Below are 24,895 nucleotides of genomic sequence, written 5' to 3' on the forward strand. Positions count from 1 at the left end.
GAACGTTTGACCAACTGGAGTGCCTGCTGACTTCAGTTAGGAGTTGTGGGTACTTAGCATTCCTGAAAAATCAGAGCCGGAGTATCTCGTCCAAGGCTACAGCACACGAGTGTCTCAGTGGTAGGGGTCTGAGCCTTTTCACTTGAACTGTGTCCAGATTTTGTGAAACATAAGGTCAGGAATGGACACTATTCTATGACTAATAAAATGCCTCGTACTCCTGAAGGTATACTCATCGCACGTGTGTGTTAGTTGTCCCTGACCACCTTGTCATGCCCCTGCCGGCCCTGCGCTGTTACCCTGACCTGCGTTGGGTGATGTTTGCTAATTCAAAATAGCTCTGCAGGCTTGTCCTAAATTAATTACTAACTAAAAAACTTCCTTTGTACACCTTGCTTCCCAGGCTGCCCTGGTGAAGGTAATGGAAGGCATGCTCCCAGACCAGGGAATGTGGTGTCTGAATCGGATTTATGAGCAAACTGATTCCTCTTCAACCCACTTCCTAAGCCTGGCTTCTGTTTTCATCAGCCCTGCCGTGCTCTGTGTAAGGGAGTGGGGGCTCTTTGCAGCCTGAGAGACTTGGATCTTCACCCTGTGCCCCAGGCTCAGCGTGATCCCAGCCAGTGTTTTCCGCAGGAATTGAAATTGGGAGGGGCGTTCAAATTTACGGAGGGAGGGGTCAGGGCTGATGAGGAGTGAGACCGTGAAGGTGGGCTGTATGGCACCATACTGAAAAATGTTTCATGACCATTTTATTAGATTTAACTCATGTTTTAAAATCATCACACAAATTAAAGTTGGCTACTCAAGCCTTCTATGAAGCACTGCATCTACATCCTTGGTTTCTTGTTATAATTTTGCACAACTGTTAATGAACTTCTTGCATGCAATGTGTTCATCTTTGGTGTTTTTTCATGTGTTCGCTACTTCCATTCCTTCAATTGATATGCTCATTAGTTCATTCACATGATCAGGCAGAAGGCAACTTCTTTCAGAACACAAAATTCTATTCAATGATGAAAAACAACCCTCAACTGTAGTTTTTGTGACTGTGTGCGGGGAGATTTTGGCAAACCAGTAAAGTGCCTGAAACCACTATGGCTTATTGTTAAAGGTAGCCTAGTCAGCAAGCTGTAAATTGGCCATTCAGCAGTCTCAGCTTGACCAAGGGGAGGGGAGTTGTGGGTGCCTCAGAAAGGGTAGCTTGACCCCGCGTCCTTCCTGAGAAGAATTGTGTCGAAGTTGCTGATACGTGCATTTTAAAAGAGCGGGATGTACCCCAGGAATGTCTGTTGGGGTCTCAAGGCTGCAAACTCTGGAAAAACCCACATCTGGTTAATCAATAATCAGAAGGAGTCTCTTGCTTGCCCCTTGGAACGGTTTGCTTAACAAGTTTTCTTTAAATTCATATCATTCTATTACTAACGTATAAATAAGGGGAAAAGCTTGAGCTAGTTGGACTCGTTTTGGACTCTCCCTTTTGGATACATCTTGCAGTCCCCACTGGCTGGCAGAAGATTTGGCCACCGAAAAATTGCTGCTGTTTCACTCAAGAGCCACACTCAGCTTTGGTAATTATCAAGGGTTGGGGGTGTTTTACTAATCTGTTGTGGACGTGTGTAAGTGCTTGAGACTAAGTAAAGTGTAGCTTTCAGTGAAAGCACTCTTGTGTTGTCCTGTTTGTGCCAGCCATCTATCGGTCAGACGGCCGTGTCTCCCCTGATTTTTTTTTTCCTGACACCACCTCGCACAGAGTAAAAGTTACCAAGAGCTTTGGGTTGAAAGAACCCCGGGTAACAACTGGGAGTAGCAAGAGATAAATTCCTACTTCTTTCATCCCAGGAAACATAGCACAAAGATCAGGTCGAGCCACTAGTGATGATAAAAAAAAGTTGAAGTCAAATCTTCATTCATTTGTCATATGATATTCCACTCTGTACTCAAATTCTCTATTCTGTCCTGAGCACATGGCAGCCCCATTGCTGGTAGTGCCTCACCCCACTCAACTGTCGGTGTTTTATAGACTGGGATCTGTAAAAGCTATATAGAGGTTGAGTTGAATCTAGAAGTCGCTGTTCTAGATTTTTAAGACTCAAGTCTGTGTACTTTTTCAGTTGTCTTAACAAACCGTTCTTGTCCTCTTCACTTAAGGATTCAATATAAAATGTCTTCATTAGTCAAGTTCTGGACTGAAGTCTTTGCTTCTTCCGGTACTTTTTCCATGGATAGCTCTCTGATCCCAATGTAGCGTCTATTGCTGGACAAAGATCTACTACTGTTGTAGCAGATGCCTGGATGGCATTGTTTAATGACCCAAGTGGTTTCAACAGTAGACTTACAAGAGAGAGAACGGCAATAGTCTTCTCTGACCATAGTACCAAAAGTAATCCACCAGCCTCACTACTTCGATCCATCCCATCTTGGTAGATGCTTTCCAAAGCCAGTAATAACAGCTGGAGTAGTTTTAAGACAACAGCCAAGGATCGCTTATGAGAAAGCCGGAGCGTTTTCCCAGGTTGGACTAATTTGAACTTCAGGCACAGTGTATCTTCTCTATTTCCCAAGATATTCAGTCTTTTTGGACACTTGCTGAAAAAAGAATATAATGAAGACACTAAATGTATAGCTTTTTAAATGTCTTTTGAAGAGTCTACAGCTCATCCTAGCGCTAGTTGGAGTAGATGGCCTCTGCATTGTGTGTATAGGAGAGATTAGGGTTACACTTCTCGCTGAGCAAAGCTTGTACTCCACCATGTCTTCTAGAGAAGTTTGCAGCTCCATCAAATGCACAAGCAGCCATCTGTTTGGGGTCCAATTGACAAGCATTTAACTCTTCTAAGATGTGGGATGTCAGATGCAGTCGCTGTGTCTTCTATAACTTGAACATCTAGAAATGTATCTACTGGCCTATCACTGACATCAAAATAAGATCCACAATGACTTAATACTTGATGCCCATTTGCATCGGTGCATTCATCAGCCATGTATGCAAATTTTTTAAATGTGGTGAGAGAGTTCTTCACTTTTTCAACTGTTGAGTCTTTCACTGTTGCACCACATGCTTCTAGCCAGTCAGTTGAGTTTTTTGCAGAAAGAGAGTGAGCATTTGCTGGTCTTGTTCGGAACCAGTGTTTAACTTCAGGATGAACAAGCGACGGTGCCCTTAACGTTGACCTCCGGTTTGTAGTGTGTGGTATCTCTTGCTTAAATAGAAAGTATGATGCCATAGCCATGTTTGTTCGCATGAACTGTGTTGTAGTTCCAGCTTTCTTAACAACCTTATTAACACTCACAGGTGTTGTCGTTGGTCAGTGGAGACTCAAAGTTCAGAGGTGCTTTCACATGAGTTCACCTCCCAGGTGCGGGCAAGAAGGCACCTTGCTCGTTTCTCCAGCTGCTCACTGTTTGCTCTAGCTACCGTTGTTTCATTACCCCCTCACATTCAAGTGATTTGTAACCTAACCCCAGCCAAAATCTATTCCTTGGGCAACACAGCTCTGGTTGCTGGATACCGAAGTAGATTAGGGGTGAATGTAAATACAATCTTGTCCTGAAGCCTTTTCCCCCCAGCTCATCAGTAGCTGTCAGGGAGAGCTCAGTTAGACTTTGCTTACAAATCATAATTGAAATATAAATGAATGCATGGACATTGGCATAAAAAACAACAGCTCTATAAGGAAGCCACTCCATGTTCAGACTTTTCAAATCTATTATACGTTGGTCATATACAGGTATTTTATCATCCACTTTATAAGCTTTTAAAGTAGGTATTAATGTTTCAATTTCAATTCAAATTTTCAATCACGAAAGTGGCAACAGTGCATGTAACTAGTTCACCACACGGGTGGGGAGGGCGTTGGGGAAATTCAGGGGGGGTGTAGGGAAATCCCTGATGCCAGCTGCCCTGGGGCCCTGCCGGAGCTCCGCTCGCGGGGGAGGAGAAGCACCGGACACGTGAGCCAGCCGCGCACGTGTTCCCTCCCAGCTGCCTGCGGGGAGGAATCTGGCCCTTTAAACGGAGCCCCGGGCCGTTGGGGCGTTGCATGCTGGGGACGGGCGCCCTGGCCAATCAGGAGGCGGCTGGGGGGTGGCTTTTTGCTACAAACCAGAAAGCGACTGGAGGGTGAGTGAGTGCGGGGCTGGGGAACCCCCGGCCCGGGGGAAGCAGGCGGGCACTGGGGGGTCCACGTGGCTGGGGCTGGAGCCTGGGGCTGGCGGCGGGGAGGTCAGGTCTGGGAGGGTGCTGTGATCCCAGGGGAGGACCCATCATTCTGGGCATGGAGGATCCGAAGCCCCATCGCCCCCGTGTCAGACTCAGCCCCATACGGCCCCGGAGCCTCCCGCTGACCCGCGGGGGGACCTGCCTAGCCCGCCCCCCCATGAGCTGGGAAAGGAGCCCGCTGCTCTCTTACAGGGGATGCGTAAAGATCTCCATCCCCGTGGACTGTGTCTTTCAGGTGACATTACAGCCCGGTCTCTGCCCAGCTCAATGGGGACATTAAAGAGCTCCGTGGCTTTTAATGAGAGGCGGCTGCTTCGCTGCCCAGGTGATCAGAGCCTGAGAAACACCGTAGAAAAAGCAGATCAGACCTGCGTGTAATCCGTGGGGTGCCCCAAGGCCATACACTTCTGCTGTCTGGATGGTAGGGCCTCTCCCCTGGCTGCTGTGAGTTGTGTTGTGTTCGGTTGTTTCTACTGCGTCCTGTATGCCCGGGGGTTTGATCTGGGTCATGTGTCCAGCTGCCAGGGCAACAGGCACATGTAAACAAATCAGATGTGATTTATACAAGGTGCTTTGGGACAAAGGGTGCTATAGAATTGTAAACATAGGAGAAAATCCATTTTAGCCAATGGATACATGTCATCTACAGCCTGTTCAGGAAGGACCGGCAGGGGAAAAGAGGCGTTGCTTTGGATAGCAAAGATGTATACTGAGGTTGAAAGAAAAGTGGGAGGCAGACCTGTTGAAAGTCTTTGGGTAAGGATAGAAAGGGTAAAACCTATGGGTGCTGTCATGATCGGGGTCTATGACAGGCCACCTAACCAGAGAGAAGAGGCGGATGAAGCTTTCCTTAAATAACTAACAAAATCATCTAAAGCACATGATTTCATGGTGATGGCGGGGAGATTCAGCTACCCGGAGGTCTGTTGGGAAAATGTTACAGCATGGTATAGGTTATCCAGCAAAAAGAACAGGAGTTCAAGTTCAGCAGTTTCTCGTCCATTTATTCTTTTACGTAGAGACTGTCCGGTTTGGCCAATGTACATGGCAGAGGGGCATTGCTGGCACATGATGGCATATATCACATTGGTAGATGTGCAGGTGAATGAGCCCCTGATGGTATGGCTGATGTGATTAGGTCCTATGATGATGTCACTTGAATAGATTTGTGGACAGAATTGGCATCAGGCTTTGTTGCAAGGATAGGTTCCTGGGTCAGTGTTTTTGTTCAGTGGTGTTTGGTTGCTGGTGAGTATTTGCTTCAGGTTGGGGGGGTTGTCTGTAAGCGAAGACAGGTCCGTCTCCCAAGATCTGTGAGAGTGAGGGATCATCTTTCAGGATAGGTTGTAGATCTTTGATGATGAACCGGACAGTCTCTACCCAAAAGAATAAATGGACACAAATCTGACATCAGGAATCATAACATTCAAAAACCAGTAGGAGAACACTTTAACCTGTCTGGTCACTTGATAACAGACCTGAGGGTGGCAATTTTGCAACAGAAAAGCTTGAAAAACAGACTCCAACGAGAAACTGCTGAACTTGAATTGAATTGCAAATTAGATACAATCAACTTAGGCTTGAATAGACACTGGGAATGGCTGAGCCATTACAAACATTGACTCTATCTCCCCGTGTAAGTATTCTCACACTTCTTATCAAATTGTCTATACTGGGCTGTCTTGATTATCACCTCAAAAGTTTTTTCTCTTACTTAATTGGCCTCTCAGAGTTGGTAAGACAACTTCCACCTTTTCATGCTCTCCGTATGTGTATATATATCTCCTCTTTATATGTTCCATTCTATGCAGCCGAAGAAGTGGGCTGTAGCCCACGAAAGCTTATGCTCTAATAAATTTGTTAGTCTCTAAGGTGCCACAAGTACACCTGTTCTTTTTGCGGATACAGATTAACACGTCTGCAACTCTGAAACCTGTTATCCAGCAAGTTCATGGAATGCATTGGAGACAACTTTTTACTACAGAAGATGGCGAAAGCAACTAGTGGAGAGGCTATTCTGGATTTGATGCTGACGCATAGGAAGGAACTGGTTGAGAATTTACAGGTGAAAGGCAGCTTGGTTGAAAATGATCATGAAATGATCGAGTTCATGATTCTTAGAAATGGCAGGAGGGAAAACAGCAAAATAAAGATAATGGACTTCAAAAAGGCAGACTTTAGCACACTCAGAGAATTGGTAGATAGACTTGCTTGCCACAGGATCTCAAGCGAAAAAAGTGTTAAAGAGAGTTGTTAGTTTTTCAGAGACATTATTAAAAGCACACAAGAGCAAACCATCCCCATGAACTAGGTCAGATTATGAAGGATGATATTTTTATTCATATATATAATAACACACACAGAGAAGCATGAAAGGGTCGCAGGAAAATATTTTATGAATACACGAGAAGCAAGAGGAAGACCAAGGACAGGGCAAGTCCATTACTTAATGAGGAGGGAAGGACGATAGCAGAAAACGCAACAATGGCCAAAGAGTTTTAAATGCCTTTTTCATCAAAAAGGTTAGCAGTGATCAGACTAACATAGTGAACAGCCGTGTAAATGGGGTAGGATCTGAGGCTAAAATAGGGAACGAACAAGTTAAGAATGACTTAGACAAGTTAGATGTCTTCAGGTAGGCTGTGACTGATGAAATACATCGTAGAATACTTAAGGAATTGACTGAAGAGATCTCTGAGCGATTAGTGATTATCTTCGAGAACTCATGGAGGACAAGAGAGATTCCAGAGGACTGGAAAAGGACAAACATAGTACCTATCTTTAGAAAGGGGAATAAGGACAACCCAGGGAATTATATACCAGTCAGCTTAACTTTGGGACCCAGAAAGATATTGGAGCAAATAATCAATTTGTAAGCACCTAGAAGATAAGGTGATAAGTAACACTCACCATGGATTTGTCAAGAACAAATTGTGTCAAACCAACCTAATATCCTTCTTTGACAGCACAACAAGCCTTGTGGATGTAGGGAAGCAGTAGATGTGGTATATCTCCACTTTGGTAAGGCTTCTGATATTGTCTCACATGATCTTCTCATCAGCAGACTAGGCAAAGAGAGCCTACTCTACGGTGGATGCACAACTGGTTGGAAAGCAGCACTCAGTTTTTTTAATCTATTGGTTCACCATCAAACTGGAAGGGCATATCATGTGGGGTCCTGCAGAGATCTGTCCTTGGTCCGGTACTATTCAATATTTTCATTAATGACTTGAGTAATGGAGTGGAGAATGGACTTATAAAATTTGCAGATGACCCCAAGCTGAGAGGGATTGCAAGCACTTTGAAGGACAAGATTAGAATTCAAAATGATCTTGACAAACTGGAGAAATGGTCAGAAATAAATAGGATAGAGTTCAATAAGGACAAATGCAAAATGCTATGCTTAGGAAGAAGTAATCGACTGCAGAAATACAAAATGGGAAATGACTGCCTAGGAAGGAGCTGAGGGAGTGGATCACAAACTTAACAGCGTATACACGATCCTGTATGTTATACAGCTGCAAAAAAAAGCGAACATCATTGTGGGATGTATTAGCAGGAGTGTTGTAAGCCAGAGCCGAGAGTAATTCTTCTTCTCTACTCAGCACTGGCATGGCCTCAGTTGGAGTATTGTGTCCAGTTCTGGGCGCCTCACTTCAGGAAAGATCTGGACAAATTGGAGAGCTACAAAAATGAGGAAAGGTATAAAAAACATGACTTACGAGGAAAGATTAAAAAACATGGGTTTGTTTAGTCTGGGGAAAAGACTGACAGGCACATAATAACAGTCAAAGATTGTTATAAAAAGGAGGGTTATAAATTGTTCTCCTTATCCACTGAGGGCAAGCTTAAATTGCAGCAAGGGATACCTAGGTTGGACATTAGGAAATATTTCTTAACTGTAAGGGTAGTTAAGCTCTGGAACAAATTACCTGGGGAGGTTGTGGAATGAATGTCATTGGAGGTTTTAAAGAACATGTTAGACACACACCTGTCAGGGATGGTCTAGAATTATAATACTTAGTACTGCCTTCGTGCAGAGGACTGGACTAATGACCTCTCGAGGTCCTACATTTCTACGATTCTTTCCTTTATGAAATCCCTTTTCCCTGGCTTGTGGCCCAGCCTGCTGGACAACGAGGCCGTCGTCCCGGCAACACAAGTTTTTGTGGTTTTAACTCCCTCTACCTGTATTACCAACGAGAGAGGCAGCGTGGTCTAGAGGCTGAAGCGGAGGATTGGCTGTCGGTACACTTGCCCTGTCTGAGACGCTGATTCACACTCTGGCTTTGGGAAAGTCATTTCCCCTCTTTCTGCTCTAGTTAGCTCATCTGTAAAACGTGGGTGACGATATTGACCTACATACTTCTCCAGGGTCTTCTATGGATTAATTACTGTGTGCACAATGCTTTGAATGTGTACATTTCTAGGAATTATTAAAATAGCTATGATTAAACCAAAAAGTATTTTAAAACCCTAGGCCAAAGTTATCAAATGGAGTTACAGGTGCTCCACCCCTCTACAAATCAGGGTATGGGGTTTGGTGCCTAAGTTTAGGCTAATTAATATAACAGGTTTTCACATTCTTATGTTCAGTGCAGGGTTATTTAAACCCAATTTCATTTAAATATTTGTTTCTTTTGATACTGTCTCGCATGACCTTCTTGTAAACAAACTAGAGAAATGCATCCTAGATGGAGCTACTATAAGGTTTGAAAACCGTTCCTATATTGTAGTTATCGGTGGTTCACAGTCATGCTGGAAGGGCATAACGAGTGGGGTCCCGCAGGGATCAGTTCTTGGTCCGGTTCTGTTCAATATCTTCAGCAGTGATTTAGACAATGGCAGACAGAGTACACCTATAAAGTATGCGGACGATACCAAGCTGGGAGGGATTGTAAGTGCTTTGGAGGATAGGATTAAAATTCAAAATGATCTGGACAAACTGGAGAAAGGGTCTGAAGTAAATAGGATGAAATTCACTAAGGACAAATGCAAAGTACTCCACTTAGGAAGGAACAATCAGTTGCACACATACAAAATGGGAAATGACTGCCTAGGAAGGAGTACTGCGGAAAGGGATCTGGGGGTCATAGTGGACCACAAGCTAAATATGAGTCAACAGTGTGACCCTGGTGCAAAAAAAGCAAATGTCATTCTGGGATATATTAGCAGGAGTGTTGTAAGCAAGACACGAGAAGTAATTCTTCCGCTCTACTCTGCGCTGATTAGGCCTCATCTGGAGTATTGTGTCCACATTTCAGGAAAGATGTGGACAAATTGGCAAAAGTCCAGAGAAGAGCAACAAAAATTACTAAAGGTCTAGAAAACATGACCTAGGAGGAAAGATTGAAACAATTGGGTTTGTTTAGTCTGGAAAAGAGAAGACTGAGAGGGGACATAACAGTTTTCTAGTACATAAGATTGTTAGAAGGAGGAGGGAGAAAAATTGTTCTTCATAACCCTTGAGGATAGGACAAGAAACAATGGGCTTAAATTGCAGTGAGGGAGGTTTAGGTTGGACATTAGGAAAAACTTGCTAACTGCCAGGGTGGTTAAGCACTGGAATAAATTGCCTAGGGAAATTGTGGAATCTCCATCTTTGGAGTTTTTTAAGAGCAGGTTAGATAAACACCTGTCAGGGATGATCTAGATAATACTTAGCCCTGCCATGAGTGCAGGGGACTGGACTCTCGAGGTCCCTTCCAGTCCTATGATTCTGGTTTTGTTTTTTTAAATCATGGTGGTTTATTTCCTCTGTTAAGTTTTATAATCTCTCTTTTTAAGAGCACTCAGATTTGGGGCCTAAATTACTTGATAACTTCCCTAGGGGAAGAGGAATGAAAAATGATGCTTGTTCTTAGAGTGTGTAAAGCGTGGAGACTTTTGAGACTGATTCCTTTCTCAGGGGATCTGATAAAAACTCCAACTGTCAGAGAACCCTCCAACACTCCTGTTTCTAGAGTGGATTCCCCTCAATTTGTAACTCAATGGCTCCTCCCTTCCTGTTCCTTTGTGGAGTGCTCACAGTAATGCAACCCACCTTTCTCTGGCCCTTTAGGGACCGTCATGCAGAAGATGGAGTCGGAGCAACTGGAGAGGCTGCGTCATGCAAACCAAGACCTTCTGCAAAGGCTCAAGGTGAAGCAGGAAGAAATCAAGAAAAGACTTCCTCGCAAGCCACTGTCTTCATCCTCTCTTTCCAGAAGAACAACTCCTGCAGAGAGAGCTGTCCCTGTTCCTAAGAGAGGGGTATGTGCTGGGCTGGGCAGGCTAGATAAGAGTGGTGCAAAGGGGCAAAGATGCAGGAGCAGAAATGCATTTTCCCCTCTAACTGTTCCATGCCTGGAACTGAGGTTTCCTAATGTAAAAAGCCTTTTTCAAACCTGCAGTACCCAGAGGTTCGGGACTAGAAATGCTGAGCTCCACCAGGCACAGGGCGGGGAAGCAAATGGGCACCACAGTGACAGGCAGCAATGCTGCAGAGAGAGTTGCCGGGTAGACGGGATGCATGTGCATGAGACTGGTGGTGCAATCCAGTGGCTGTGGAGTCTGCTGGAGAAATAAGCGATCCCATGGTCTGAGCTCCGTCCGTCTAGCAAAGGCTCTGCCTCTCGGCCCCATGAGACTCGAGGTGGGAGAGAATACAGTTGCCTAGATAGAGCAGCGTTTGCTACCACCAGCTGAGGTGGCAGGACGGGTATCCTGGACCATTGTCCTTTAATTCCCCACCACCTCAGAGGCCACCCATTGCAGTGATTCTCGCCTGTGGGCAAAGAGGCCTGGATGTAGCCTGTTCACACCCACTCCGTACAGTGATCAGCAGTGGCTCAAGCCCAACACGAGGCCTTTCCCCTTCTCTCTCCAGCAGCTTCTGTATGACTGTCGCACGGCAGGGTGGGGATGCGTAGAACGGTAGGAGGCCGAGTTATCGAAAAGCTAATTCCCGAGCTGTCTCCGCCTCTGTGTGGTGACGTGTGGGTCTCTGTGCTCATTACAGAAGGAGAACCAAGTCCGTGCGACGAAGGGCACACCGGACCCCGTGACGCTAGTGTCTGTGGAACCCGGAGCCAGCACAGCCAGGGCAGCCCTTCATTCGCCATTGAAACCCGCAGCGTGCGGCAGGGAGGGGAGGGGTGTGCTGCACCGCAGAGCGGGGGCGCATCCGGGTTCCCCCAGGGCAGAACGAAGCTTCTCACCGGCAGCATCCCTCACCACAGAAACCTCCAGAGTGACCAGAGACGGCAATGCCCTGAGAAACCCAGGGGAAGAATCCATCCCTGTGAAACACAGAGAGAGCAGACAGCAATCCACCGTGCTCCATGGAGCCCCGGAGAGGGGCGGGCCAAGGGCTGAGGCAGAGACGGTGCTGGGCAGGACCCCAGCAGAAGGGAATGGCCGGCAGCAAACGGCCATTAGAGACTCCAGGACTCCCAAATCAATCCTGCTGACACCTGGGGGGAAAGAAGTCAAGGTAAAAAGCAAGATGAGCATCGGCCTGAGCAGCTCAAGCCAGGTGGAGGGGAAATAAATATCCGGGTTCGAATTGTTCCATTCCTAATAGCTGAGGGCCCCGGGCATCTCACCCACCCTCTTCCCCCTTCTCTGTGGAATGAGAGCCGAGCCCCCTCCCTCACCCCACTGCTGCCCTCACCACGCACATTTGGGACAGGCTGCTCAGACAGCACGGCTACTGTCTTCCCACAGAGGGCCTCGTGGGTTACCCCCATTGCGCAGCTGGTCTCCGTAAGCTCAGAGTATACATCCGACATCAATTGTTGCCGTCATCCTACTAGGCAGCTCGGGGCAGCCTGGGGTAGCATTGTCAGCGCGGAGCTGGAAGTCGGCAAGCCCTGCGTGCTGATTGCAGATCTGACACCGACTTGCTGCGTGGCCTGGGCCTCCGTTTTGCAGAGAGGGGTGAGAGACCCGCCCAGAGCCAGGCAGTGAATTGCTGGGACAGCTGAGACTAGAGCCCAGATTTCTCAGCCCAGTTCATTAGACCACAGCCGCCCCCCTTTCTGCAGCTAGCAAATAGGTCCCCTTTGAGGAGCGCAGCGTCCTTGTAGCCGCATAAGGAGTCTCTAGTGACCTGTGAACTCTTTTCACCCCAGAAGGAAGCAGGCCGAGTGACTTTTCTGTCAGACCCTGAGGAATACACCATCCCCGCCGATAGCTGGTCAGCACGTCCTTTCTTGGGGTACGACTGGATTGCAGGCAAGTCCTAGCCCCACCGCACAATTGTGGTGTTATTAGGGTGATCTGGTTGACGGAGGGGCTAAAATCACAACTCACATCCTGTATGGCGAAGGGTACAGACCGAGGTGCAGGCCCGGGGCTGGAGACTGCGTGCGCTTTGGGACCAGGGCATAGTGAGCTGTTGCCCCGGTACTGCTGAAAAATCTGCAAGTTGGGCAGTGTTCTCAGCACAAGAGCTGCAGTTTTGCTAAGCCAGACACAGTTCCTCAGTCAGTGCAGAGATGACCTGTGCTTTCCTGGAAGGGCAGTGAGGAGACTGGCCAGGAATCCATGCAGCTGCGGTGGGGCTGGGAGAATTCGAGGGGGGCCCAGAGGAGCAGGAGATGAACGAAGGAAATGAGGAGGAGAGATCATTTCAAGGCTTTTTGTCACAGAAGTCACTGGCCCCTCCGGGTCAGTGGCACTGCTGGGGTCTCTCCTTCGACAGAGGCAGTATCTGCTTGGCAGTTGGCCACGCTGCTCCCTTCGTGTCTGCTGGTCTAATCAGTCGCCCTCCTTGGCACTCAGCACCCTGGTTAACTGACCACTTCACGTGAGCTTTCCCAGGTCACCTGCCTCTGATGCAGTTCCAGCTTTGAATTTCCTTCTCCCCCCGCTTCGCGTTCCCAGGGCTGCTGGAGACGGACTCGTCGTTGTCTGAGAAATCTGAGCAGTACTTCTCTGAGCTACGGGAGTTCCGGCAGGTGAACAAGGAAGCGTGTGTCCATGAGGAAGACCTGGGGTAAGGAGGGGACTAAGGTGGCAGTGAACGCCAGGAACAAGGGAAGAACTGGCAGGGGGTCTGCGGAGCAGGAGACTGTGAGGATGGCTCATCCAGCCCATCAGCAGGTCACCGAGCGTTTGCTCTCTTTCTGGGGAGCAGCTGTTTACTACTGAACTAGAGCCAGGTGCAGAGGGTGAACTGAATCATTCCCGCATGGCCAAGAAACCAGGAACGTCTGGGAGCGATTGAAATGGATTTCTGAATTAGTTCCTGTCATCAAGTACAGTAAAAGCTTTGTTATCCGCCATGGGGGAAGGGGGGGTGCCGGTAAGTCAAAAATTCCGGTTAACTAAGAGTTATACTTACCAATGGAGAGGAGGGAGTTTGGGTGTGGGAGAGGGCTTAGGGCTGGGGGTTGGGGTGCAGGAGGAGGTGCGGGGAGTCGGATCCAGGCGGCACTCCCCTCGGGCGGCTCCCAGCAAGCGGCGACATGTCCCTGCTGCTCCTAAGCGGAGACGCAGCCAGTCAGCTCTGCATGCTGCCTCTGCCTGAAGGCGCCGCCCCCGGAGTTCCCACTGGCTGCAGTTCCTGGCCAATGGGAGCTGCGGACCCAGCGCACAGGACGGGGGCAGCACACGGAGCCCCCATGGCCGTTCTTCCGTCTAAGAGCAGCAGGGACATGTCGCCGCTTCTGGGGAGCCACACAGAGCCAGGTAGGGAGCCTGCCGGCTCCTCATCAACCGGACTTTTAGTGGAGATCAGAAATGCCAGTTTGGTAAAGTGCCGGATAACACAGCTTTTACTGCATATTGTAATGCAGCAGGTCTGTCCTCTGCCCAGAGATGGGCATTTGCTCTGCGAATAGCCCTTCGGTTTCTTGGTGTAAGTGTGACGAGTGCTTTCCCCACCAAGCCAGTCTAAAGGGAGGTCTGGACAGCAAGAGACCCCCTCGGAGGATATTGCATTGTTCCCATCGCGGTCTCCAGAGTGCACAGCTGTGACTGCATCTTTGTTTCCTTAGGCCAGAGGCACCGGATTACTTGGCTCCTGAACAAGAAGCAGATTCGGTTTCCAGTTCCCATCAGTGTAAGATGAGATGCCTTCCAAATCTAGTTTCCAGGCATGGGCAGCTGCCTTCTGTGGCTTTCTTTTTGGAAAACCCCAGCCTTAAGCCTCTTAGAAGGGGCGTAGGAAGAATTCACAGTTCAGCCCCTCTCCAGCCCCCACTTCCCACTCCAAAGAGGCAGGAGTCCCTGGGTTGATTCTCTTTCGTGTCATCTCTGTTTCTCCAGGGTTCTCTGTAATTGACCTGACTGACTTACGTGCTTTAAGTTGAGGAAGTTCAGTTAAAGCTGCATCTGTTTTCAGGAAACAGTTGAATGGGAGGGAAATTACCGTGTAAATAGTACTTTGGGAGAACAGCGGGGGTTGGTTCTGTGCGGTGTGTACGGTGCATTGGGGAAGAAGAGTGCCACAGGCTATGAATGAAGTAACGATCTCTCCTCTGCATGGCAGGTGTTTATTGCTATCGATTAAACAGGCGCCTGTTTACAGTCCCTGTGGATTCCCAGTCTGCCTGCCCCGTGTGTAAGACCCCGAGAGCCCGACGGCCTCCGGAGACGCTGGAGGAACCAGCCTACGTCAGGTCTGCACAGTGCTAGTAGCTCAAGTGTCACAGGAAGCCATCAAGGTAGACAGAGAGCAAGCTAGGCATGGGGGAGGAGGTCTCTTTAAGATGCCTCCTTACAAAGTTACTGTCTTAGGGGAGAGGGAGCTCTGGGCTTTGAAATGCAAAAGGGCCAAATTCAGCTATGACGTAAGCAGGAGCAGCTCCCATATGAAGTCAATGGGAGCTGTAGCCTCTTACCTTGGGGTTGAATTTAGTCCAGAGTCTGGGTCTACACACAAGTCCCTAAGGACCTTATCCAGAGCTCATTGACTTCAGTAGGCTTTGGATGAGGCCTTAAGATTCCAGGTGCGGCAGGAAGAGCGCAGATGCCTTCTGCACTGTGATGTCTCTTCTGGAGGACCTGCGCAGTTACTTCCTCTGTTTGGCTGCAGGGTCAGCATTCCCAGGTCCACCCTCCTGCCTGCCTATAAGTACAAAATCCATCGCAGGAAGAGCTTTGAACCAGCAGACGATCTGGCTTTACCCTCGGTAAGTTTCCACCTTCCCATTTGACGGTTATGCAGGTGGCTGCATCATCACCAGGTGAATGGCAATAGCAGCATGTTAGGAAAACAAGAGAACCAAGAGCCTTGATTTGTTAATGCCAGGGATGGGTCTCAGCTAAGATTCCAGAGCTGAACACCCCTAAACTGTGGGGAAGTTCAGAGCGAGGCTTTGAGACTGGTCCAATCATTGTGACAGCCAGGAAGAGCCAAACCTAGGTGCAAACTCTGCCGCTCACGCCCATCTGTAACACAATATAATTTATATAACCCTCTGCGTACACTGCGTGTGTCCGAATGCTATACACTGAGAGCAAATGCCTGCAGAGTTGGGTTGAGTGGCTCTCCCGCAGACAGACAGGGCAAAAGAATGCAGCAGAGAGAGATAATCAGGCTGTTGTCTTTACTGCTCGCAACTGCAAATAAACAGTTTTGCTGGTAAAATCCAGTGAACAGCAGCATGTGGTAAAAGGAGACAAGCAGAATGAATGAGTAGAGTGTGGGCCAAAGCAAAGAAGGCAGGTATTTATAAAGACAAGGTGTATGTCTACACAGCAAAAGAAAAACCCGCGGCTGGCCCGTGCCAGCTGACGGGCTCCCGGGTTGTTTCACTGCTGTGTAGACTTCGGGGCTCAGGCTGGAGCCCAAGCTCCAGGACCCTCCCACCCTGCAAGATCCTACAGCCCGGGCCCAAGCCCCGAAGTCAACACAGCAGTGAAACAGCCCTGCGAGCGTGAGCCCAAGTTGGCTGGCACAGGCCAGCCACGGGTGTCTAGTTGCAATGTAGACGTACCCTCAGTGGCTCGGAGAGCAAAGAGCTCCAGAGAGACGGATCTGGCCTTGAAACTTTTGTCCTTGAAAACTGCAGATTAAAGTTGACTGAAACATTTTGTGAATTCGTGTCCATTTCGCCAAATTGTTTAGGTCAAAAAACCCAACAACCTATAAAATATCGTTTTCCAGGAAAATAGAAACATTTAGTTTTGACAATTTCCAAAAGGAAACATTTTGATTTTTTTTTTTCCACTTCGAAACAACTTTTTGATTTGAAATTTCCTTCCATTTGATTTAAAAAAAAAAAAAGAAAACAAACGCTTTTGAAATTGGAACAAAACGGGAGCCCGTTATGTTTTGGGTCAAGCAAAATGTTTACTTCGACCCGAAACAAATATTCTTTTGGCTTGTTGATTCACTGAAAAACTTGAAAAGTAATTCTTGGAGGGCAACCAGTTATTTGCACAGCTCCAGCCAAAATTGTGTCTGGAGGAGTTGAGTGGGTAAATGGAGGCCCAGTGCATTGAGTTCAGAATGTTCAGGAAGCTGATGTGACAAATCTTGCAACTACGTGTTATTATGTGTTATATGCAGTGTAGCTGTGAGAGTCCCAGATTAGTAGAGAGATAAGGTGGGTGAGGTGTTATCTCACCCATCTTGTCTGTCATTACAACCACATGTGATTTGACAATCATTGGTTTTAAGTTTGATTTCAAACAGCAAATAGAAAACCTGGATTTAAATAATCAATTTTAATTTTGTTTGCATTTGTACTTTTTACTTATTTTCGTACAGAAAAGTTGGTTGTGATTGGTTGGTACCTCTTTTTGCTAAACCAGGAGGATACGCTATATTTATACGCATTTATTTAAGAAATTCTATAGCTTAACATTCATTTATTCAGATTCTTAACTTTTATAACTGTTTTATTGTTAGAAAATGATGTATTTTATTACGTTTTATTACGTTAGAGAATGATTCATTTCTTCTTGTGTTTTGTGTCACAAGCTGCATTTGGATGGAAGTTGAAATACAATTAAAAATGACCCAAACCAGCATTTTAAAGGGTGGTTTTTTTTGTTTTGTTTTCTTTTTTTAATTAGTTAAATAAAACTGCCGTAAGTGTGCTGGATACACAAGAAAACACAAAGTGAGGTCATCAAAATGTTTTGTGTTTAAAACTAACTGGTTTATTAAACAAAGGAAGCACTATCTGTACTAATGAATTCAACAGATTGTTTCTGGTCACCATATCCTTCAAGATTTTAGAACTAGTAGATTTCATCCTCTCACACCTAATTTTTATCCACAGATTGGAAAAGAGGGTGGGGGAAAAACTTGCCTGCTTTTCCAACTCCTAGTGAGTTTTTCAACGTTGAACTGAACTAATTGAATAAACTGATCTGAAGAAAATTCTCTCTCCACCTGCAGAGTAGGCTACTGCGGTTAAAAGATAGTTTACCGTTTCAACAAATTCTGGCTCCAAGCGCTTAGCCAGAAACTTCCACCCGTTCAGGGCTTTGACTGTCTTTAAAATTTCAGCAGCCAACATGTACTGCTTGAATTGTATTACTTGTATTTAATGTAAAAGATTTTAATAGCGTATAGCCTAAACATAAATTTGTCATAATTTCAAATTTAATTTTAATTAGCTTTAATTTTTGAAAAAAAAAACATGTATTTAGTTAAAATTTTAAAAAGGCCTTTTTTTTTATCCTTTTTTTTTTTTTAAACTGCTTTTGGAAATGGCTGGAAGCCAGTGAAGGGGACACCTGGGGGAAGTGAGGTAGCTTTGCACCTTAGAGCCTCTGGGAAGTTCTCATCGGTGCCCCTTTGTGACCATACAAAGCTCTTTAAAGAAATGAACTCAACAGTCTCTCGGAGCCCCCTTTTGGAGAGACTGGGTTGTTGCTTTTCTGGGGGCACGTACACTACCAGAGAATTTGTTAGTCTCTAAGGTGCCACAAGTACTCCTGTTCTTCTTTTTGCGACTACCAGAGAAGGCATTCATAGATAGACCTCTCCCCGCAGCACTGCCTGGCCGGTTGGGAGAACGTCGTCCCTTCCAGCAGCCCCACGCTTAGCAGTTTGGATCTGCGAACTTCACTGCAACAAAAGCCCACTGACCATTCTCACCTGGTAAGGACAGGCTATTCTGAGTTGCACTTGCCCTGTTTTCAGGGGCCCAGGATGGTAATTCACTGAAAGCTAAGCAAGAGACCTAGAGCGCATCAGGCTCAGTCTCCCAACTTGCCCCATTGGGTATGAAGCTGGGAAGCATCCACCTTCCAATGGGATGTCTGCCCTTCCAGGGAACGATGCTGCCGCTGTGCGGCAGTGAAAGGGTTAATGGAGCTGGGAGACAAGGCCCTGAGCCAAAAGTGCGTCGTAAGGCTCTCTGTGCTGTGACGAGATGGGGGAGTGGGATTTTTGGTTTTGTAGGTTGATGGAGTCTTTGTTTGGGTTCTAGACCTTGGTGTCCCGAATGTCCGGAGGAACCAGAACGGACCAGCTCCTAAACCTGTCCCGCTCAGCTCATTTCAGACTTAGTAATGCTTCTCGGCAGAGAGCTCCAGACAAGCCACTGTGCTACAGAGCAACTCCTAATTAAAGTCCTACTGTCTCAACCGTATGAGCTGCTGACCTGATTACCCAGGGCCCATGGGGGATACTGGGAGTGAGTAAAAATGATGGTGTTTGCCTAAAAATGAACCTTTAGAGGAGGGATTTTTTCCGAGCCCTGCAAGTGCAAACGCCCTCGCAAAAATCCGCATGCACGTGTGTGTTGGAATTGTGCAAGCTGCGATTAGACAATGGCAGAAATTGCTTGCAGTTGGCCAGTTTTGGCCTCTAACCGGCCCTTTGTACATACAATCACCGCAGTTGTGCTTTCCCATCCAGGGATGTAAACTAAGTGTAAGTGGTCAGTTGCTATAAGAGACATCTGGTAGGGTTGAGAAAACAGGATGACTAGTCCTGTTCCCTGTAATAGAACAGCCATTGGGTGTATTGCAATAGACACGTACAGAGCGTTCATCCGCCCAACTCATAAAAGTGATACGGTTGACTCATCAAACCAAGAATTCTGACTCTCTGGACAAGAAGTTGGGTCTGTAAGCTGCAGCATGAGGTATGCAAAGATACTCAATTTCATGCTTCCAGGAATTTGGGAACATGATTAATTCTTACATTAAAGAAGAGTGACGGTGCTTTAGTTCCAATAAGAAAAACATGTTTGTTTTTGTGCATTATCTTTGGACAGAGGATTTGGTAGATCATGTTCAGCATAGATCTGTGGGGGGGGGGGGGGGGGGGAGAAACCATTGTCAAAGAAAGAGGTGTTTTATGAATCACAAAGCCACAAAATGCCTTCCAACATTCTGATGTCATGTTTACCTCTGATTGTAAAAAGGCTGGTGGGAAGGCATTTTGAAGACCTGCTCATGGGGGTTTTTAATTGCATTGAAATAATGTGGGAGAGTTTGTTTGAGGTGTGTAATGTGGTGTGGTTTTAGTTTCTCTTTAGGAAACAATAAAAAAGGAGTTTTATATTTCTAGTATAACACCTGGAATGTAGAGTTCTATCATAGGAATTCTATGGATTGTAGAATTAACTCATAAGTAAGACTACGATTTACTTACGGGTATTTTTAGTATAGTCAGTATAGCATATACTATAATATAGTATATATTTATAGTAGACAGGTCACGGAAATAAACAAAAAAATTTGTGCCCGTGACCTAGCTATGACTTATATGATAAATACTCCTGGCTAAATCTTGGGGGGCTGTTACTGTGGAGGGCATCCTGGGGGGCTGCTGCTGCAGGGGGCCTCCGGAGCAGCTGCTGCTCCAGTCACCCCACGAACTGCTGCTTGGACGGTCCCCAAGGCCAGCTCCAGCTGCAGTTGGTGTGGCTGGCTGCAGGGCCACCTGAGCAGCTGGTCCCGGAGCCAGCTGCTTAGGCGGCCCTGGGGTCAGCCACACTGGCCACTGCAGAAGTCATGGAGGTCACGGAATCCGTGACTTCCGTGACCGACAAAGAGTCCTACTCATAAGAGTATTTAGAAACCTTGGTCCAAACCTATCCATAGCGTGTAACACAATTGACTTCTATGGGCTTACCCCAGGGATGAGTTTGGCTCATTGTCTATTAGTGTTACAGAGCTTACTACAGGTGCAAAATGTAGGTTGTGAATTTTTTTTTTAAAAAGCGGGAATTAATTTTACAAGACTATGAATGGAATAATTTTAATATTTAATTGAAAGCAAGTTTGTTTTAAATTAAGTGTTCCTCTTTGGTGTGGGAAGTTTAGACCTGGTTGGGCTGGGTGACTGGATGAGAAATAGAAAATGAAACTGACTATAAATGGAAAGCGCAACTTTAGTTTCTTTGACTTAATCTGAATGCAGTGCGAAAAAGGTACAACAAACAGTATATCAAATATGATGGAAAGTACATGGAATTTGTAAAGTTCTTTCCATTTTGGGGGCACAGAAACTAGACATACCCCTCAAACTAATTCAAAATACAGCAGTAAAACTTCATTGTGCAAACTTGTATCTTAAGGCAGGACTCCTTAAAACCTTTTCACCACTAAGCCCTCAAATCATAAACCCTTTCCCAGTTCTTCCCTGGAATAAGGCACAGCATTTATATAGAGTGTTATACCCCCCACTGCTCCATTCTACGCACCACCGTGGCTACAACCTGCTGCTGTTACACCCCCATCCACATAGATTATCCCCATATTACTAATGGGGAAAGTTGAAACCCAAGCAGCTTAAGTAACTTGCTCAAGGCCACACAGTGTATCAGTGGCAGAACCAGGATTACAACTCAGGTCTCCTGGCTCCCAGGACTGTGCTCATTCCTACAGACCATACTGCCTTTCTAAAAAGGTGGGCTGTGAACCCTTTGGCTCCATATGGGAACCAGTAAGGCCTGGGAGGACGGGAGATTTTGGTAGTGTCGTGCTACATGTCAACCAGAAAATGAGTAGCATCCCGTATTGGAAGCCATGAAAAGGAAACCAGCTTTCCAGTCTCCACTTGACCATCTTCCCAGGTACATAAAGAGCCAGGCTCTGCTGAATTGAAACGAAGCCAAGCCCAGGAAGTTCCGAAGACGTTGACTGGCGCGCGTGTTCTATAGAATGACCGCTATTGGGCAGCCTTTTGTGATGTTGCTATGGGAGCAAGTAAATATCCCCTGCTAGGTTCCAGCAATTCCAGGTGGACTCTGTTCATCGTGGATTTTGTGATCCAGCCAGAGTACTGTCCTACTCTAACGTACATGGAAGAAGGACTACGTATGTTGCTGTTCCTGAGCTCTGAGCTGTGGTTGCTGGGGTGTGTTCGTGGTGCCAGTATACAGCAGACTGTAGGTAATTGTTACTATTATTATTTGAATGGTGGTGGTGCCTACAAACCCTGTACATGGACCACTGTACAAAAACAGAACATTCCCTGTCTCAAAGAGCTTGCACCTTCTAGCAAAGTCAGGCAGAAGGTGATTTTGTTCGACCTTTAGCGTCCAACTGATGTTCTAGTCGTGGCCTGTATGGCACTGGGGATTAGTAACTGGCTACAAAGTCTTTGATATCTAGATCATTAGCTGGAATATAGCCCAGGTTGGTCATGGTGAAAGCTGTTATCTCATGGCTCTTTGGTGACTTCATGAAACAAGTCGGTGGGCCTCAGACCAGTTCCTGAAGGAGGCGTGACGACCTCCCCGAGATGACCATCCCAGTTAAACTCTTTGCTGGTAGACTCAGCAGAGAGGCCAAGGGCCCTCTCCTGCCTCGACATGGTGACTCCACGTCAGAGAGGAGGCACAGTGGCATGGAGGAGTGGGCGAATGTTTTATTGCCCAATCTGTGGATGGAAGTTTTCCATCTACAGGGCTTTTGCCTTTTACCATTTTTTGCCATCGCAAAGTTCGCTGGCCTTTTTCATAAAACCTTATTCAATCCTGTTTCAGTATAAAAAGTAGTGGTCAACATGCCAGAACCAATCCATTAGCTGTGCGAGTGTCTCACAATGTGGGTGTATTTGCAGCATTAAGAAGTTCTCTCGGTTACATGTTTAAAAATCCTCTTGTCTCTTTCTTCCACTACCCAGTTCTAAGTTCTTAGGGATCTCTACTGTCCTTCTGAGCCCAGTGCATGGTCCTGCCCCCGCTGCTGTCAATGGGAGCTTTGCCACGGATTCCAGAAGTGTAGGATCATACCCTACGGGTAACATACTGCTGTTCTCCCAGTAATGTCTGCCATTTAGAACACTCCCCCTTCCATAGCCTATTATCACTTCTGCCTATCCCCAAACTGCTCTGTTTCCCACCCTCCCTGCCCATGTATCTGATTTGACTCTCCACAGGGGATCAGCTTTTCCACTGGAACAACTGGCAGCCCTGGGTCTGCATGTGCGAGATACACAAACAGGCACGAATCCGGCACTTTGTGGTTTCGGCTGAAAACGTCACCGTGAACCTGAAGACTGCTGAATTCTGGGAGGAAAAGGCCTGCTCCTTGCTGGATTGTATCATGTGCAAGCCGGAGGAGTGTCCGGGCAGTCCTAGGCTATCTGGCTTCTTGCCCCAATTCGAACATCTCTCCGTTTCAAAGCCCAGCAACGCTAACCCACCTCCCATGAGCATCACTGACTTCGAATCTTATGAGAGTCTCCCAGTGGTGGATGACACAGGTGAGAAGTAATGGCCTAGAGGGGAGTGAGGTGTAACTTTCTGATGATTGTGCTGTACTCTGCAGCAACAGACAGGACAGGATTGAGGACAAGGCTTGCAGAGCACATGGCAAGATGGAGCAGAAGGAATACATGCTGCTGGAGCAACTGCTTGAACTGGACTAGAGAATCTGGGCTGGATGACTAAGGGCTGCATTGTATGACTCAGAACTGGTCAGCTGAGTTTGAATAAAGTTAAATGGAAATGTAATCATCTTTGGAAAGTTAACTTTGCCTTTCCCCATCTCGTGCGGCTCTCGTATATGAAAGAAACCTCTGGGCCAAAGGCAGAGCTGGCATAAACCTGTCGAGATGCACCCCCCATAGCCGGTCTGAATTTGGCCCTGCATTTGGTTTCTATTTATCCTGCCCTTGCCTCCTCACTGCAGCAGTCTGGAAACGCTGCCCACTCGGGGAACTTTTTACCCTGGGTATTGTGGTAACAAGTCCAATGATACGGTGTTGGCCCAGTTGGACATTAGAACCATCTCTGATTGCCCAAGTGAGCCTTAGAGCCCCTTCCTCCACTGACTGGACCAGGCCCCAATATGGTCTTCATTTCTTGAGCAGCAGGAGGGCCCTTTCCTCATTAACAGGACGAGGCTCCAGAGCCAGACCAGACCCTAGGACCGTTCTCTCTCCTTACTTAGCTGAACTGGGCCCCAGCTCTCTCTCTGTTCCCTCTTTTGCTAGGTTGGTCACGAAACTTTTTCCTCTCTCAGTAACTGCACTATTCCTCTTGCCCAGTCAGCGTATGCAAGGAGAGAGGCTAGGAACCCTCTACTGAATGGGCTGGACATGGATTTCTCTCATGCCTCTCTGACTGTGTCCTGGGATCTCCTTCCCAAGTACAAGACGGGATTATATGTTCAGGAGCCAGGCTCTGATCCCATTTTCATGGGGTAAAACTGGAGTAACGCCACCGATACTGATGCAATGACTCTGGATTTCTGTTGGCGTGATTGCAATCACAATTCTGTTAATCAGAATGGAATTAACTAGTTCTGGGTAAGAACAAGACTCCTTTAGCCCTTTTTGGTAACTGACTAATTGCAGTTAGTTGGCCAAATCCTCCACTGGTGTAAAATGGACATAAGTCCACTGATGTCAACAGGGCTACGCTGATTGACCCCAGCTAAGGATATGGCCCACTGTTGCACGTTGAGTAGCTTTCAAAATGTCTGCCAAGCCCTTTTGACTATTTGAATCCCACCCTCTGATCACCAAATGTCTTTTCCTTCCTTCCCTCCCTCCTCCCCCCACATACTTCATTACGCAGAACATTCTCATGCAGACCTGCTGGCTCAGAGCATCCGGGGCTATACTCCGGTGTTGCCCTCAGCAACAGGAGTGTATCTTTGTAGGAGACTTAATCCCTCCCCCCCCCCCCGTTAGTCACAGAACCCCCCAATCCTGCCCCCATGCTACCCTGGCCTCCAGTTATCCCCATTCTTGTGCTCTCGGAGCCTTTGTGTGTGTTTGGGAACTAAGCTTTCCACAGAGGGCACCGTCTCAGAGTCTTTTTCTTTCTTTTGAGCCTAATTCATCACACCAGGGGGGAGGGATAGCTCAGTGGTTTGAGCACTGGCCTGCTAAACCCAGGGTTGTGAGTTCAAGCCTTGAGGGGGCCTCTTAGGGATTGGGGCAAAATCAGTACTTGGTCCTGCTAGTGAAGGCAGGGGGCTGGACTCAGTGACCTTTTAAGGTCTCTTCCAGTTCTAGGAGATAGGATAGCTGCATTAATTTTTATTTATTTACAAGGCTCCTGAACTGCTAACCCCATTCCCTTTGCAGTCTGCTCCGGCACACTTCACCTTTGAACATAGGTGCCGACTTTTATTTTTCCCCTGAGGTGCTCCAGCCCTGCTCCTCCCCAAGGCCACAGCCCCCACTCTGACCCTTCCCCCAAGGCCCCACCCTTGCTCCACCTCTTCCCACACCCACGTGCCAAGGCCCCTGCCTGTCCGCCACTGGCTGCTCTCTGCCTTCCCCCAAACCTCTCCTCGAGGCACCAAACAGCT

At 47.1% G+C, this 24,895-nt stretch overlaps 1 protein-coding gene across 6 annotated transcripts; it reads left to right on the forward strand.

Annotated features, from left to right (window-relative positions):
* The first annotated feature begins 4,020 nt into the window (after positions 1 to 4,020).
* On the forward strand, positions 4,021 to 24,514 carry MIIP (migration and invasion inhibitory protein). 6 transcript variants are annotated; one of them, XM_034753416.1, is made up of 11 exons: positions 4,044 to 4,123; positions 10,284 to 10,474; positions 11,223 to 11,696; positions 12,337 to 12,439; positions 13,091 to 13,202; positions 14,206 to 14,270; positions 14,700 to 14,829; positions 15,246 to 15,342; positions 18,162 to 18,269; positions 18,601 to 19,260; positions 22,254 to 24,514. In XM_034753416.1, exons 2-10 carry the CDS (start codon positions 10,292 to 10,294, stop codon positions 18,739 to 18,741), a joined length of 1,413 nt encoding a protein of 470 aa, XP_034609307.1. In that variant the 5' UTR covers positions 4,044 to 4,123; positions 10,284 to 10,291; the 3' UTR covers positions 18,742 to 19,260; positions 22,254 to 24,514. The 6 variants fall into 6 exon arrangements, with proteins under 6 accessions (XP_034609310.1, XP_034609307.1, XP_034609308.1 ...); XM_034753417.1 differs by having other exon boundaries at positions 22,509 to 24,514; XM_034753418.1 differs by having other exon boundaries at positions 18,601 to 18,807; positions 22,509 to 24,514.
* The last annotated feature ends 381 nt before the right edge of the window (positions 24,515 to 24,895 follow it).

This window comes from Trachemys scripta, chromosome 19 (genome assembly GCF_013100865.1).
Source record: "Trachemys scripta elegans isolate TJP31775 chromosome 19, CAS_Tse_1.0, whole genome shotgun sequence".
Lineage (NCBI taxonomy): Eukaryota > Metazoa > Chordata > Testudines > Emydidae > Trachemys > Trachemys scripta.

Bases quoted from the DNA above. Each gene is read 5' to 3' on its own strand.
- MIIP (XM_034753419.1), top strand. From the start codon at position 10,292: ATGCAGAAGATGGAGTCGGAGCAACTGGAGAGGCTGCGTCATGCAAAC. The intron at 12,440-13,090 runs GCAAGTCCTAGC...TCGCGTTCCCAG, and splicing joins GGGGTACGACTGGATTGCAG to GGCTGCTGGAGACGGACTCG. The intron at 14,830-15,245 runs GTCTGCACAGTG...GTTTGGCTGCAG, and splicing joins GAGGAACCAGCCTACGTCAG to GGTCAGCATTCCCAGGTCCA.